We start from the raw sequence: 16,480 nt of genomic DNA on the forward strand, positions 1-16,480 counted from the left end.
AAAAATTCTTCCTCATCAAAATGTTGTACAGGAAGTTATTGTTGAGTATTTTTGTACAAGCTTTGTACTCCTTGTACACCATGTACATTTCTTCACTTCCTTTACATCAAGAATATCCTACAAAATAATGCAGAACTCTGTGATAATTTATTTTTACGAATGAGGTACAATACTTATGTACATTTTTATACATTGTACCTGTACAACAAAACTGGTCTTCAGATTACATTTAATTCAGTGTATTGTACAATTGATGTACTACTTTTATTTCATGTACATTTAATTATTTCTACTACAAGGAGAAATGATGTACAGTACTCCTTGTCTTTTGACCTCAGAAATAATCAACCCATTTATTCCAAGACAAATTCAGTTTTGCTGTAAAAAAAAAGTAATCATGTAAGATCACTTTTACCTGCAGGGAAGTGGTTTGTTATTAAATAAAAAATAAAATTAAATATAATATTAGTGGAACTAGGGCTATACCCTACATCACAGGGAATGCTGTCTTCATTTATCACTTTAATTGATGGCTATTAATTTTCATAGGATGAAACCTTGTGTTTTATCTATTATTTTGATGTCAGAGATTTCATAATTTAGCTCATTTAGGTTTTCATAATACCATTTTGTTTATTTGACAGACTCAACGCATATAGGTACACCAAAACAAAAAATACTGTCATAATTACAATAATCAACAGTTAATTGTAACTCAGGAAATTTTCTCACTTTTGTCTTTTTTCATGGTTTCTGTTATCAATCAATTTCTTGCAGATTTAAAGTTGTGATTGTTTCACAAATCATATCATAATGATTTTTGAATAAAATATTAAGTAGCACTCCATCTAAGAATCATGCAAAATGTGATTCATGGGTAAAAAGCCTACATATTTTTATTTTTCATATTTGTTTGAAATGTCATAGTAAACAGAAGATAACATGTGGTTTTTCATATAACCCGTGCTCTTAGGAGATAAAAATTATATAGAATGCACTGTAGATTTCAAAATGAAGAGAGATAACTCTGTAAATGACGCTCAAATACAATAGAATCTACTGGATTTTCAATGTTGAGTATCTCCTAAGAGCAGGCAGATTTGAATGAATAATTACACATTTCATAGTGTAGACCCATAGAACAACTTATTTACAAAAATAAAAATACGTAGCCTTTTTTGGGGTATATCACATTTTTCAGATTTTGCATGATTCTTACAAAGACTGCTACTTAATCACAGTTCTTATCAGGAAAATAGCGAAAATACAAAACTGCTGCCAAATTGTCATGATTAATGGCCTGTTTTAAACTACATTTCAGGTGTATTTGTTGAATGCCTTAGAGGGTTCTGTCCCCAGACATGTGTTTGAATACATTCTAAAATCCAACATGTTAGATCGGCTGTTTGATACACTACAAGAGAGACAGTACATGAGAAAAATCTATAGAAATAAAGTTGTATATTCTGAAATGGATGAGAGTATGTCACAGGTAAATAAATATTCCAGTATGTCACAGGTAAATAAATATTTGAGTATGTCACAGGTAAATCTTAAGCAATATTCATATTGTTACATCACATTTAATATATTATAACATCATAAATTTAGAGCCTAAATTTCAAGATTGATGGTCTCAATTTTTTTTAAGCATGCCCAGATCTTAAAATACGATAGAGTGATTTCCTTACTTTACATTCATGGAAACAAAAAAAAAATACACGTCAAGAAAAAAGTATTAGGCACACAGTAGTGTTCTTTTGAAAATTACAGGTTAGAGCTGTATTTCTGCATTTTCAAGCAGCAACTTTATGCCCATTACTAGCATTGCAAGCACTGACATAATATATTGTCTGTCTGTCTGTTCTCACATTTGTAACAGATTTCCTGTCCATGCACAGCTGGTTCATTATACAACTTAAGAGAAATTCTCATGTTTTCTTAATATTAATGTTGGTATGATTAGGGTGACAATTCATCCAACCTTTTTGGCTAAGGAAAGTAAAGTTTCAAAGTTTATTATTACTATGACTTGAGTTGATATTGGACCTGTATATTTTCATTTTTTTAACACAATATTTGCAACATTTCTGTTTTTCAGATATTCAGGAAATTATCATCACTGGGAATGGCAGAAGTGCATGAAGATAAAATACTGGTTAGTTGGATGATTCTATAAGTTCTTAACTCATTTACTAACTAAGTCAGTTCATTATTGATAAAGTAATAATTTCATATAATTTAAATTTTTAAAAATGCAAAAACGTGAACATACGATAGATCAAGAATGACACAATGGTTCTAATTAATAATGCTAATTAGCTTACGGAGTTGACTGCCATTGTACCATTTCACCAGGAATGTGGTAATCTTAATTTTGTTAGATTTTTTATGGTTATCAAGAAAGAGATTGTAAAATTAAAATCATAAAATATACTTTCAATTTATTTGTACCTTTAATACATGTAGTTTGAGAATAACAAGTATTGCAAGTTCCATTGTTTAACTGATGATTGTTATTTTATTACAGAGGTATAATGATAGTTAATTTCTACTCAAGTTTTGAGATTTTTTATTATTCACTCAACTTAGTGAGTTTAGTTTTGTTAATACTTGTATGTATGTGAAATAAAAAAAGATTTAGCCAATATTAAGTACATGTACACATATTGTTAATAAAGAAAACAGAGTTTTAAATGGTGGATAAAGAACCAGGTGATGGGGGAGGGAGATTTACAGTTGATTTTTAAATAATAGAGCTCCAAATTATATTGCCACTGTTTTATTTATGCCGCAATGGAAGAAGGAGGTTTAGCATGCTGTAAAACCTAGATTTAACCCACCTTTTTGTTTGAAATGCCTGTACCAAGTCAGGGCCTTTGTGGTACCAGCTCCTCTGGTGGTGTAATATCTGTTTTGCCAGATTTATTTTGGACTTGACTTGATTATGATTGGATTAGTGTTCTGTAATTTTGTTGTTACCCTTATTTCCTTGACATGACATCATATTGTTTAAGTTATAGGTATGAAACATTTAATCAATCGTGGAATAAGTTCCTCAGTACGCAACAATCAGTCTTATATAGAAAGTTTATAAAAATATTTCTGTACTTTTAGGCAATGAAAGATTATATTGTGAAGCTCCACAGAATAAGAGCAGGGTAGGTTGGCAAAGACAGAAAAAAAATACATGTACAAATGTATTGTTCATTTATAAATTATTGCATGTATTAGTTTAATATGATTTTGTCATTGTAGTCGAAAATGTGATTTTATTTATTGCAATTTTTTAGAAAAAGTACTTGCACATTTTTCCAGTCAGTCACATTTTTTGCAATAATAAAAGCTTCAAAATAGTTTTTTTAACTTCAAGTAATTGAAAGTGAATAAACTCCAAGTTTGGATTGTTTTTTCATAACAAAAATTAGGATTTCCCACTATTGTAAATTTTGTAATCTTTTGAACAGCACAATTCATCAGTTCATCACAATACTTATTAGACACAACTTTGAGTGGCCTTCTCAATTTTGGTTCTACTATAATACTTATTTTTTTTTAGGTCATCAGAGAATGAAACCAGGTCTATGGAAGAGATAGTCCGTCCAGGGGAGATAAATGTTATTAATGTACGCAACTTAACTAGGCGCCATGCTGAACTGGAGAAAAGTAAAGATTCTAAAATAGATGGTTCTACCAGTACACCTCCAAGGTTTGTGTAATTTATCTTTAAGTGTAATGGCCAAATAATTATGGCAATGATTTAAAATTGCAAGGTCTGACTTCAATGGAGGTGCCAGTCCAGCAAGTCTTAACTCATGTTTTACTGATTTACTGATTTTCTTACCTCCCTGGGAACCTGTCTACTGTGTTGAACATTTATTTCTCCACCTCAGGAACCTGTCTACTGTGTTGAACATTTAGTTCTCATCCTCAGGAACCTGTCTACTGTGTTGAACATTTAGTTCTCCTCAGGAACCTGTCAACTGTGTTGAACATTTAGTTCTCCCCAGGAACCTGTCAACTTTTTGAGGCCTTTATTGTTCTCTAAAGAAATCTGTGAATGTATCATATTTTTTCATCTTTTTATGTATGCTAATTTGAAAAATTTAGGCAGATTTTTTTTTTTTTCATAAGAAACACCTTTCTTTTTTTTTCTTTTTTCTTTTCTTTTTTTTTTTTTTTAAAGAAAACAGACTTTTTTTTTAGTAATTTTAGTTGAGTTCAAATAATTTGCATGATGGAAAATGTGCAATAAATTTCTGAAAAAGAAACTGCATGTATATAATTACTAAATGTTAAGAATTTGTAACAAAGTTTTAAGTTCTCACATTTTTCAGGAGTGTAAAGAAGAAACAACAAACAGACAGCCAAACTTCAAGTGCCATGGTACAGTATAGGGCTTTTTTTTCATTGTGTCATTTGTATATCTTTTCTGTATCATTCAAATCAAATATAATTTTTTCAAAGTAATCATTATTGAATCTTTGATAGAGTAATGTTAGAGTAATTGTGTTTTATCAATATTTAATCCAGGATATTCCTAATTTTTGCCATGTGAGATAAAACACACAACAGTTTTGATGTCAATTTTGTGTAAAAACAAAAAAAGTTACAATAAGCAGGGATTGACAGACAGTACTACATTAATTGTGCTAATTCATTAGTGACAGTTGCACAAATGTAAATTGTGACATAAAAATCATTTGAATATAAAAGATGCTGTTTGACCTACATCATAACATACCTTCTGTATTGATATCAGTTGATGAATGACTTGAAGTCATATGGCTTTGTTATATTACCAAGCCTGACCACATGGGTTTTTGAATTTATTTCTGTTTTATATTCAAATGGCAGCTCCATCATTTAAACAAACAAAACAATATAAAAATACATAAAACTTGGAAAATATTATGCCTACAGTATCGTAATCAGAATTTTTTAGGTTTCCGAAAAAAATAGTTGTGGAGTTTGTATGGGAGTTGATTTAAGGCATTATTTCCCCCAAAATTTTGTGAAACTCAAACTGTTTTAAGAAAAAAATCTAATGTTTCATGTTTGTTTGTTTGAGGTAAATGAGAAAAACGAAGTTCTGCATAATTGACACATTCAGCATATTTTACATTATAAACAACCAAAATTTCTATTACACTTATAAAAAAGGAAATAAAACTTGTCTCCTAAAGTTTATGATAAATGTGTAGATGATTAAATCTTTGATAAAATCTACAGTCATGAAATTAATTCCAAGACATGTATAATAAGTACATAATAATGTAATGATTACTACAGTAACTGTATCATACTCTACCCAAAGAGTGGATGGTGTATTGGAGTCACCTTGTTAGTCAAAATTTCATTGAAATTTCCTTGACTCCCAATGGATGGATTGACTTCAAATTTGGTAGGTTGCTTTTTTTATTTGGATTGGAAGATACATTGTAAGCTATTTTATCAACTTCCTGTTTTGTGAGATTTTGCCATTTTTTACTATATTGAATAAAGGAGAAAATAATGCTTCCAAAAATCTGCAACTTCTTAATTTTTTTTACAGAATCCTGAATGGAAGAGCATGTTTGGATCCAGTGACTCTGGTTCTGCATCAGAAACAACAACAAAATCTAAACCTCCAACCAAAACAGATATATCGGAGAAAAAATCTAACAGTACAACATCTCTCAGTAGTCAGGGATCTTCTGGAAGCTTTGTGACAATGTCACAAGGAACTGTCCCAGAATCCTCTGTAACGAGGGGAACAATTGGTTCTGTCAGTCAGGATATGAATAAAATTATGAACAGTAAGTGTACGTCATTTATTATTATAAAATATCAATGTATTTCAACAACTACTATAGCCTGAAAACATTCTTCACTTTCATTGTAAGTCTAATCAAAATGTTAGGATTTCATAAAGTAGTTTCACAAATTTCTAAGAGTATTTTCAGCCTTCAATAATTTCACTTCTTCACTTCTTCTCACTTCTTGCATTGCTGCCTTGTATCATTATACTTGACGTTTTCAACTCAGTGGTTTTTTGTCTCTTTGATATATACACATATATATCTATTCTTGTTTTATTTTATAACATAGAAAATAACTTCGGTAAGGATGCTATAAGTTCTTATATTTTAATTGTGCAAATAATGTTTCAAATTCATAATATTATTTATGAAGACGAGGTCCTCATAATGATAATCAATGCTAATTTAACCTTTGACTTTAGAAGCACTGAGGGTCTGATTTCATTCTGACAGGAAGTTAACTTAAAATCCCAAGGGTAATACAAAGTATGGATCTTCTTTAGTTTTTTATCTTATCAATAATAAATGATAATACCTCGCATCCTAAAGTTTTCTTACATTATGAAGAACAATTAATCATTTACCATATTTTTCCATGTATTCTGTACATTTTTTTTTCAACTTTTTCTTTGTTCCAGGAGGGAAGTGCACAATATGCATCAAAACAATGAGTTTCTTGATTTTTTTAAGGAGACATTTTGTCCTCTTACAGATTACAAATTCCTCATATTAACAAAGTCATTTTAAATACAAATCTTGAAGTTTTGCAATACAATAAAAATGTGATGATTTATATCAAAAAAATATTTAATATAGTCATAACTATGACAACTGAGAGATTTTCAATGTGGACAGGCAATATATACTGTACTGTTACATAATTAGTTAAAAGTCATGATGTTTGTGATTGTAAAGTAAAAAAAAATAAATTGATGTTATGGTATGTCATTTTTTTTTCTTTTTTTCAGCAAGATACAATCCTTGTAAGTTGGAATTACGAAACTTAGTACACAAACAACGAGATCGGTACAGCGAGGATATCTTATCTAAAGACTTACTTGTTGATGATCTTGCAGCTTGGGAGTCTCAGTCTATACCCTCAAACTGGAGGCCCAAAGGGCTATTAGTTGCCCACCTACATGAACACAGAGGCAGTATTAACAGGTTAGGCATGAAATGAAATCTTTTGTTTCCACTTCCTCATCTTGCATGTACCCAGAAATAAATACCTTACTTAAGAATGATTGCTGCTCTGTTTAAGAATTACAAGGATTTCAAAGGGTTGTGATATCTTTTAAGATCTTTCATGGTCAATATAAGTAGATATAAGCATTTGAAATATTGGTGGGAAAAGGATTTCTCTAGATTTTCCATAGGTTTTGTCTTATTAAAATTTATCTGTTGTAAACCCTAAAGAAATAAGGATTTTATAAAAAAAAAAAACTTTTCAAATAACATTTTAAGGTGTGTTTAATGAAATCATGAAAATAAAAGTGGGAGTCGCTGTGCAATTTATGCTATGAAATGAATAATATAACCAGATGAGTCCAAATCACAATTAAGGAAAAGGGGAATAGATGGATAGTGTATTATAAATGATAAGAAATGGAAAGATTACTCAACCTGAGTATTGTGGTATATATGGTAATAGGTTTTTGAAGTATTGGATCATTAACATCTGTCAGCATTTGATGTCTAACTAGGAGAAAGCTACCAAATATTTATTTCTGGTTCTGTTCTGAATAAGTTTCACCTCTTTAAGCATACCACTATCCATTCTCTACAGAGCTGCCCAATAAACTTTGCCTCACCATCAATAGAATTGCTAATTAAAGAGTTTGCTTGTTAAAAGAGTAAATAAATGATTCTTTTTAGTGGAGACAAATATAATCTAACAGAAAACCAACAGAAATTAATAGTAAGGTAGCATGAAGTACCAGAAGTTTAAATCTATCATTACTTTATTTCTAGGATCCAGGTGTCATGTGACCACTCTTACTTTGCCACAGCATCAAATGATGGAACAATCAAACTGTGGGAATGTGACAAATTGGAAGGCAGAAGTAGTATAAATAGATCCAAACAGACTCTTAACCCTAAAGGTAAATCTGGAATTCTCAAACAGACCCTCAGCATTAATAGGTAAATCTGGATTCTTCAAACAGACCCTCAACATTGATAGGTAAATCTGGATGTTTCAAACAGACCCTGAACCCTAAAGGTAAATCTGGATTCTTCAAACAGACCCTTAACCCTGAAGGTAAATCTGGAATCCTCCTACAGACCCTCAACCTTATAGGTAAATCTGGATTCTTCAAACAGACCCTCAACTCTAAAGGTAAATTTGGAATCCTCAAACAGACCCTCAACCCTAAAGGTAAATCTGGAATCCTCCTACAGACCCTCAACCTTATAGGTAAATTTGGATTCTCCAAACAGACCCTTAACTTTATAGGTAAATCTGGATTCTCCAAACAGACCCTCAACACCAAAGGTAAATATGGATTATTCAAACACCAATTTCTGCTATTCTACATGTGTATGTAAATCTGTAGTAGTTAAACTGACCCTCAATCTTAAAGATCAGTTTGGAGTATTTGAACAAATCCTTAATTTTTTATACCCTGTACTAAATGTATAAAGAAATCAATTGTACCCACGTTGTATAACTAACCTTCAATCCAGTAGGTAAAAAACCCTTAATCTTTTATTTTAAACATATTGGTAAATCAATAGAAACTTACCATAACTGAAAAGGTGTATTTGGAGTAAACAAACCAACCCCTGATATGAAGTATTCAAGTAGACCATCAGCCTTGCTAGTTAAAATCAAGAATGTTTATAAATATCCATAAAAAGGTGTATTTGGAGTAAACATACCAACCCCTGATATGAAGTATTCAAGCAGACCATCAGCCTTGCTAGTTAAAATCAAGAGTGTTTATAAATATCCTTAATTATACATGATAAATCATACTTAAACTCATCCTAAAACTTGGTAGTAAAATCTGTTTAGTCTTAATCAAACCCAAATCCCTAAGGGTAAATCTTGAGTTTTAAAGTAGGCTGTCATACCCGAAGAATAATCTGGAGTTTTCAGATTGAGACTCCTTACCTTGTTGGTTAAACATGAGTATTTTGTAGACCACATGAGGTTAATAAAACAGATCCTTACCAATCTGAATAAAATTAGACCTGACTGAATGGACCAGTTGATAGATCTACTTAGATTGAGATATTTACCATCTTAGTAGTCTCTTAATAACATGCCCCCTCAAGTGCAGAAAGACATGAGGTCAATTCAGGCCAAGTCATACAAGGAGACTTTTGATTACCGCTATAACCCCGTGCAGGTCCGGGTGTTAAAAGAATAGGCCTGCAGCAGCGCTAAGCTTGTCGTATAAGGCGACTAAATAGTGCTCAGAAACCTAGCCGGGGGCTAGGCGCTCTGCCCATAGAGCAACTGGGATGTGTGCTCCAGGTGGTGGAATGGGGTACCCCTGGCGTGTTACATGCTGGAGTTGTCAGGCTATAATACGGAAAACCTGACCGCAAACCATAGTGGTGCACCGTGTTGGGAAAAATGCCACGTTCCTCGCACGTTAAAGAACCCTGCTGTAGTATTCGATAGGAGTAGGAACCTTTGCACTCCGCCACAGGAGGCTAAATTGCCCTACCTTACCCATCCCCCCTTTTTCCAGTGGCAATCAAAATTTGTCGACCCTATTATCCTTGTGACCCATCCTTTCTTCTTTATTTCATGTTCATTTTATCATCCATTTCATGTTCATTGTCTGAATATAGCTGAAATATTGCTGCTCGGACGTTAAACCCCAACAAACAAACAAACAAACGATTACCGCTATAACCTTGGTTCCCTTGATTACTCTTTTACAATGACTTGGTAGTTACTGCTTCTCCATCAAATACACAGGTTATATATTGGATTGGTAAAAGTGAGGGTCTGTTCATTTGAACAATCTATTTGGTCCCATAATGTTCATTTAACATTAAACTACAGTCAGTCAATCAAACAGACACAGACTCATAAAGGGAAATGTTAATTATAGTTTTTGTAAGAATTAGGCATATAATGGAAATAATCGGAAACGTGCAAGTAAAAAACCAACTGATCAAACAATATAATTTAACTTTAGAATGCTTTCTTCATTTGATAATACTATTGTTTGAACTCTGCTTCACCGAATTTGCTCAGAATTTTTTCCAATAGAATATTGGACAAATGAGAATTTTAACAGAAGTATTTGCCCTTGAAATGTTCATTTTCAGTGCATTTGAATGAAATTATAACTCAATTTACCAAAATGATTCTGATGGTGCAAAATGTCAAATTAATATTTCAATATGGTGTTTTTTTTTCACCCACTGCCTGATTTTTACAGGGACTGACACTTAAGTATTCAAATGTGAATCAGGTGAATAAATATAGATCTCTATTTTTGTAATTTTGCAACATATTGCTTATACATTGTATAATCATCAGTTAATTTTCTTGCAATAAGAAAACGATGTTCATTTATTCTGAATGAAGATTTTTCCACTTTTCCTGGCAAATTATTTCTCTTCAAACATAAAAGGTCATGGCACTATATAATACAATTAATTACCACTGCTTGTGTGACATGTATGTCTGTTTACTGTAACTTTTGTGTATATTTATATATTATGGTGTATCCATCAGCACCATGAAAACTGATTTATTCAACGGGTCATAGTTTTCCTTTCCTTGTTTGTCTACCCCGGACTTGACTTTTTATGAGCAACTCGGCGGGTGTTTCTAGAAAAGCAGAGAACGCTTACCCTACCGGTACACCTGGTCCATGCTCCCAGTTTTTAGTGGAGTCCGAGTTGCTCATTTACTTTTTTTACTTTGTATGTATAATTTTAGTTACTTTATGTTCTTTGTTGTGTATGTCTGTTTTCCATGTCTGGTCTTTGTCCCTGGATTACATTCTTTTGATTACTGCTATAACCTTGGTTCCCTTGATTAGTCTTTCATACATATACACATACTTCTTACATTACAGATGGTAAAGTAAACAGTCTTGTTTTCTGTGAGGGATCACTAACATTAGCCGCAGCCACAGAAAATGCCAACATCCATGTATACAAGTAAGCTAATAATGTTATTTGAATTTTTACCGTAGATAAGTGTATGTTGCTATATCGCTGATGTTTCAAATGACTAAAATATGCAGGACTTCCTGTAACACAAACTGTGCATCTGCAGTAAGACTACTGCAAACATTATTTCTGACATATGTCACTTAACACAGAAATTTTTTTAACCTTTCATGTTTCAGAGCATTTATATGTAAATAGGTATCCCTGATGCTATGTCTCTATCAACACTAGGAAAGTCCTTAAGTGGTGTTGGAAAACTAATTTATCCCTGTTTATGAATTTGAGTTAATTTGGTAGATGTAAAATTAAGAACCATGGAAATGGTCCTTAGAGGAGGTACATAACTTTAATTTCAGTGAAATTTGAAGATCATACACTTATTTTCAACATGTGCTTAGGTAATTAAGGAGTAGCAAGTTAACAGATCAAAATTTACAAAACAAATTCCATATCTAAGCTGATTACATGTACCTGTATACAACTGAAAAGTACTCACAATTTTGATTTAACGAACTTCCAAACTGAATGGAACATAATATCATCAGTGCTTTCATTAAGAGCCAGTACCCGGTACTTTTATTCGGCTACGGTAGCGTCTGGTACCAGCAGAATAAAAAAAATCATGAAGAAAAACCTATTAAATAGATATCAAGGATCACTCAATATGTCGTCTGTGTATCAAAATCATCTCTGGTATTATGGGTGTTTTCGTCGAGGTCCACGTTGGAATCTAATATATCTGTAAAGCGCTTAATCTATGAGTTGAAAATATAATTCTGTGTTGGAATCTAATATATCGGTAAAGCACTTAACCTACAAGTTCAAAATGTAATTAAAATAAATATCTAAATTAAAAATTTGGCTGTCTGTGCGAGACCCAACAGGGTAGTCAAAGATGTTAAAACACCCCTTAGTAGTTAACCTAAGATGATTTAACACTGTCGATTTACGAGAACATAACAGACAAAATTATGTCTTTAGAGATGAAAAGGCAAAGCAATTACCGATTATTTTGTGCTGAACAGAAAGCTAAACAATGGTGAAGATTCTATGAAAACGTGTCAAAAGCATGCCGTTCATATTTGGAATTGCCCCATACTCGTCCTTTTTCCTGATATTTATTGTGATTTGTGCAAACGAATGCAGGAATGTTTAGTGTTGACAATGAGTCAACATGTGAAACAAACTTTTACAAAATGTGATTTTAGGAGCGACCTTTCAATTCGGCATGGTAGTTTTGGTAAAAATATTCTGGCAAACCTAAATTTGAAAAGAACATGTCTGGCCTTTGCTGCCAAGAAAATAAAAAAAATAACCAGAGATTCAATACTGCTATAAATAATAATAGAAAATAAATACAATGTACATTGTGATGTGAAAAAATTCAGACCTAGAAACCACAATCATGATATGGAATTTCAGTTAACAAGTGTTTAGTTTTGTTCCTATGCTTTTACATGTGTATTTGCATGTGTGAGTTTTCAAATTTTGTAACAAGTAAATAAAAGCTTAAGAACCAAGTATAACATTTATCATATTCATATAAAATGGCATGGTATTAAACAGTCAACAGAGTTCATCAGCATTAGTCTAGAAATAGATCTGGTGGGAATCATGGGGAGCTCCTAGATTTTAGGGTTTTCAGACAAAATCGGTTATGATTTATCATATATCTTGATTCAGATTCATATATTTTATACAAAACTGACCCAAGTATTCAAATATTGCTGTCTTAATCCCATATTTTTAAGTCAAAATTTAAGTCACAAAAAAGCTAAAATCTAGGAGCTTCCGTAGGGCTTTATCCTCCCACCACAGCTACGCCTTGGACCCCTTGGAAATATATTTGGTACCTCCTACTTTCTGTAAAATACCTCCTGCCTTAAAAGTTAATGAAACCCCTGATCATAAGTAAATTAAACGAACTATATCACCAAAATTACTATTTCATTAAGATCACAGAGCTATTTTTTTTTTCTGTAACACCTTGTGAATACTTTTTTCAATAGATTTTGACCACTCATGAAACAAATTAGTCTTTTAAAGTCTGGAAACCTGCTGATTTTCAAGGTCAGAGGTCAAGGTCATGATCATAGGGTCATATTTTTTAAAAGTGAGGAAATACCACATTTTGTGATGCACTTAAGGTAGTAACAATATAATAAGTTGTTTCTGTTTTACCAGGATTGAAAGTGGTAAAGTCAACCCAGTCAACAAACTGGAGATAAACAAAGAAGAATTGGGTAATATTGTGGATGTAACACATTATGATACTGGTATGTTTATTTTACATATTTGATTAAGACAGGTCATATATCAAGCAGATACCAAGTGGCTAGTAATGCTGAATAACTTTGATGGGGTTCTAATGGTCCTTTTTTTTTTCTGAAAAATCCAATATGGTCACTACATGCATTTTATTTTGAGACAGCTTAGGTCGTAGACTGTGTGGACTGAAGGTGCAATGTTTATTTCCTGAAAATTGCTCAACTTTTTAGCTCACCTGGCCATAGGTCATGTGAGCTATTGCCATCACTTGGCGTCCGTCATCATCGTCTGTCGTCGTAGCAATTCATAATTTCTTCGAACATCTTCTCCTCTGAAACAACTGAATGGATTTGGATGAAACTTAAGATGGGTGTTCCTTAGAGTATCCTGCACAAAATGACCGTTTGGATTTTTGATCTGTTAAAAAACATGGCCGTCGTTACTTGAACTTAGGGGTCAGACAGCAGTTTTTTGCATATATCTCCAATACGGTTAGGTTTAACCAAATTCTGACAGAGTGAAAGTATTTGGCATGATGAGATCTATCTGTGGTCAAAATTTGGTGAAAATCTGTAGACCCATGTTGGAGTTATTGCCTTTTTTGGACATTTTTTGCCGTTTTTGATGTTATTACTTAGAAAAATCTTCTCCTCAGAAACCACTCTACAGAATTCAATGAAAGTTGGCATTTTTGTTTAATAGGGTATCCTTAACAAAATGACCGTTTGAATTTTTAATTGGTTAAAAAACTTGGCTGTTGTTTCCAAAAATAGAACATTGGGGTCAGACAGCAGATTTTGCATATATCTCCAATACGGTTAGGTTTAACCAAATTCTGACACGGGTAAAAGTATTCAGCATGATGAGATCTATCTGTGATTAAATTTTGGTGAAAATCTGTTGACCGATATTGGAGTTATTGCCCTTTTTGGATGTTTTTTGCTGTTTTTGATGTTATCACTTTAAAAAATCTTCTCCTCAGAAACTATTCTGCAAAATTCAATGAAAGTGGACATTTTTGTTTTATAGGGTATCCTTAACAAAATGACTGATTTTTGATCACTGAAAATACATGGTTGCCATTTCTAAAAATAGAACAATGGGGTCAGACAGCAGATTTTTGCATACATCTCCAAATCTGTTAGGTTTAGCCAGTAGCTTGCAATTGCTGAAATGATCCTTATTATAAGGTTTACAAAAGTCTCCAATGAATCAAATGGAGTCAAAATTGTCTGACAACTTCTTGTTAGAGTTATTGCCCTTAGAAGGCAAAATTTAACCAGGTGAAGGAATCAGGCTCCTGGGAGCCTCTTGTTATTGTGTGTGTGTTTATTCTTTGGCCCTTAGCACCTAAAGTTCAGGTTTGTGGCTACTACTTTTATGAAAGGGAGTAACTTCATTATGAAAGTTTGTCCATCAAATTTTGTTCCTGTAATACAATAACAAGTCTAAATGTCATATCTGCCTAATTTAAAAATATGAACTTAATCTGACACAATATTGATATCAAGACACCATGTACTTCCTTATCAGGGCTTTACATGCTCCTTGAAAGGTCTTTATTAATTTCAAGACCCTTATGCATATGTGTGATTAAGAGATTATGACAGCACTTTCAATATTGAATCCTTTATCATCGGTCAACACATACTAGGCCAGTGTCTTTAATGGAAAATACTTTTTAGTTATAAATTGATACATAGCCTATTTCACATTACCTTTGTTATCACCCAAAACTTTAATACCACTCTGAGGGCTTTAGTTATTGATGAAAAAGGCATGTATTAATGTATTGTTCACGAATTTTGAGAAAAAAAATTATTGTAGGCATGGCCTATTCGATTTTCTTGGATATTTTAGGGAAAAAAAAAACATTCTGGCCCACATTTTACCAATGATAAAAAAATATTTTTTCTGGTAATAGTGGTATTTGAAAAAATAATCTGATCCTCACTGGGTGAAAAAGTTTCCACATGGTCAACATAAAAATTTTGACCTTTACCTCAGGAAATCAAATGGTCCATGCCTTATCTGTTATTGTAGAAAAACAAGTTATCTCCTCATGTTTAATTAAAGGTCAACTGCCATGGTGAAATGTTAATGCAAGAAGCTAATAAAGCACACCATGTTTTATTTTCTCATGTAAATTCAGTATTGTTCCAATAAAAACAAATGTGATAAATATGATTTTTTTCTCTAGGATCCCAATCTGTGTTAGCCTATGCTACGGTGAATGGTTACATAATTGGTTATGATCTAAGATCAAAAAAGGAAGTCTGGAAACTGAAGAATGATCCCAGAAAAGGTGAGTATAAAAACAATTCAAATGTAAACAAAACAAATCTTGAAAGGTTCATTAGTCCTGATCCTTAACAGTCATCCTAGCAAATTAAGGCCAACTAAAAAAAAATATGGGTTTTTTATCTTACCTCTTGGTTTCTTAGTTGCATTTTACCAAATTTAATACCATATGAATGAAATAGAAATGATAAAGTACCTCTCTCATCCATTCTCTGGCTGTTCACAATGTAAAAAATTAACCCAATTGCTTTTACATGTTTCAATGGACAATACATAGCGAAAAAACATCCCTCCATCCCTGGTTCATCAAAAATAGCCAGAGAACCTAGAAATTTACTTTGAATGACCTTTCATGTCCATAAGGCCACAATAAAAAAAATTCTCATCCAACTTTGTTCAAAGCTTTGGGAGGGAGAGTGAGCTTTTAGTTTTAGTGAGAAATGCTGTCAGTTACAAAGATATTGACTAAGATTGGACAAAAATTTAAAATAAAACTTTTTATGGGGCTGGAAAATCAGGTTGTGAGGGGATGAGAATCTAGGATTATTTTTTTTTATTTGGCCTAATCAGTATGTGTATTTCTGCACTACATGTTTCTCATATCCTTAGACATGAAATGGTTAGTATACTATTTTAGACAACTCAGACAAAACAGGACAGTATGTAAACTGTTGGGATTTTTTTTTCAGTTTTAAAAGGATATTGTACTGTATTTTGTGCATTGATATGATCCCTCCTCCTTCTTAAAACTTTCTCATCTAAATTGGTATTCAATTAAGGCGAAGGCAATTTTATTTTGTAACCTTCTACTCTACTTCTTCTCATGTTCCTTTCAATTTAAGGTGAGCAAATGTTCAAGGATTTTGAAGATTGAACATTAATTGTAAATCATTGACCATTTGAAGAATATTATTATTACTTTTTATAACTGTCAGCAAAACATTGACTGTAATATTGAAATTTCT

The 16,480-nt window shown here is 32.3% G+C and overlaps 1 protein-coding gene across 1 annotated transcript in view; it reads left to right on the top strand.

Annotated features, from left to right (window-relative positions):
* Window positions 1–16,480, top strand: part of LOC148601195 (phosphoinositide 3-kinase regulatory subunit 4-like) — a 47,474-nt gene that overhangs the window by 27,886 nt on the left and 3,108 nt on the right. The window contains exons 21-31 of the mRNA XM_088554225.1: window positions 1,322–1,492; window positions 2,102–2,158; window positions 3,118–3,161; window positions 3,560–3,709; window positions 4,338–4,386; window positions 5,555–5,798; window positions 6,770–6,965; window positions 7,773–7,903; window positions 10,850–10,934; window positions 13,131–13,222; window positions 15,415–15,519. Of these exons, the coding sequence (XP_088410351.1) occupies window positions 1,322–1,492; window positions 2,102–2,158; window positions 3,118–3,161; window positions 3,560–3,709; window positions 4,338–4,386; window positions 5,555–5,798; window positions 6,770–6,965; window positions 7,773–7,903; window positions 10,850–10,934; window positions 13,131–13,222; window positions 15,415–15,519 (1,324 nt within the window). The remainder of the gene's footprint in view (window positions 1–1,321; window positions 1,493–2,101; window positions 2,159–3,117; window positions 3,162–3,559; window positions 3,710–4,337; window positions 4,387–5,554; window positions 5,799–6,769; window positions 6,966–7,772; window positions 7,904–10,849; window positions 10,935–13,130; window positions 13,223–15,414; window positions 15,520–16,480) is intronic.

This window comes from Perna viridis, chromosome 12 (genome assembly GCF_037379345.1).
Source record: "Perna viridis isolate PV_CMFRI_1.1 ecotype Kerala chromosome 12, ASM3737934v1, whole genome shotgun sequence".
NCBI lineage: Eukaryota > Metazoa > Mollusca > Bivalvia > Mytilida > Mytilidae > Perna > Perna viridis.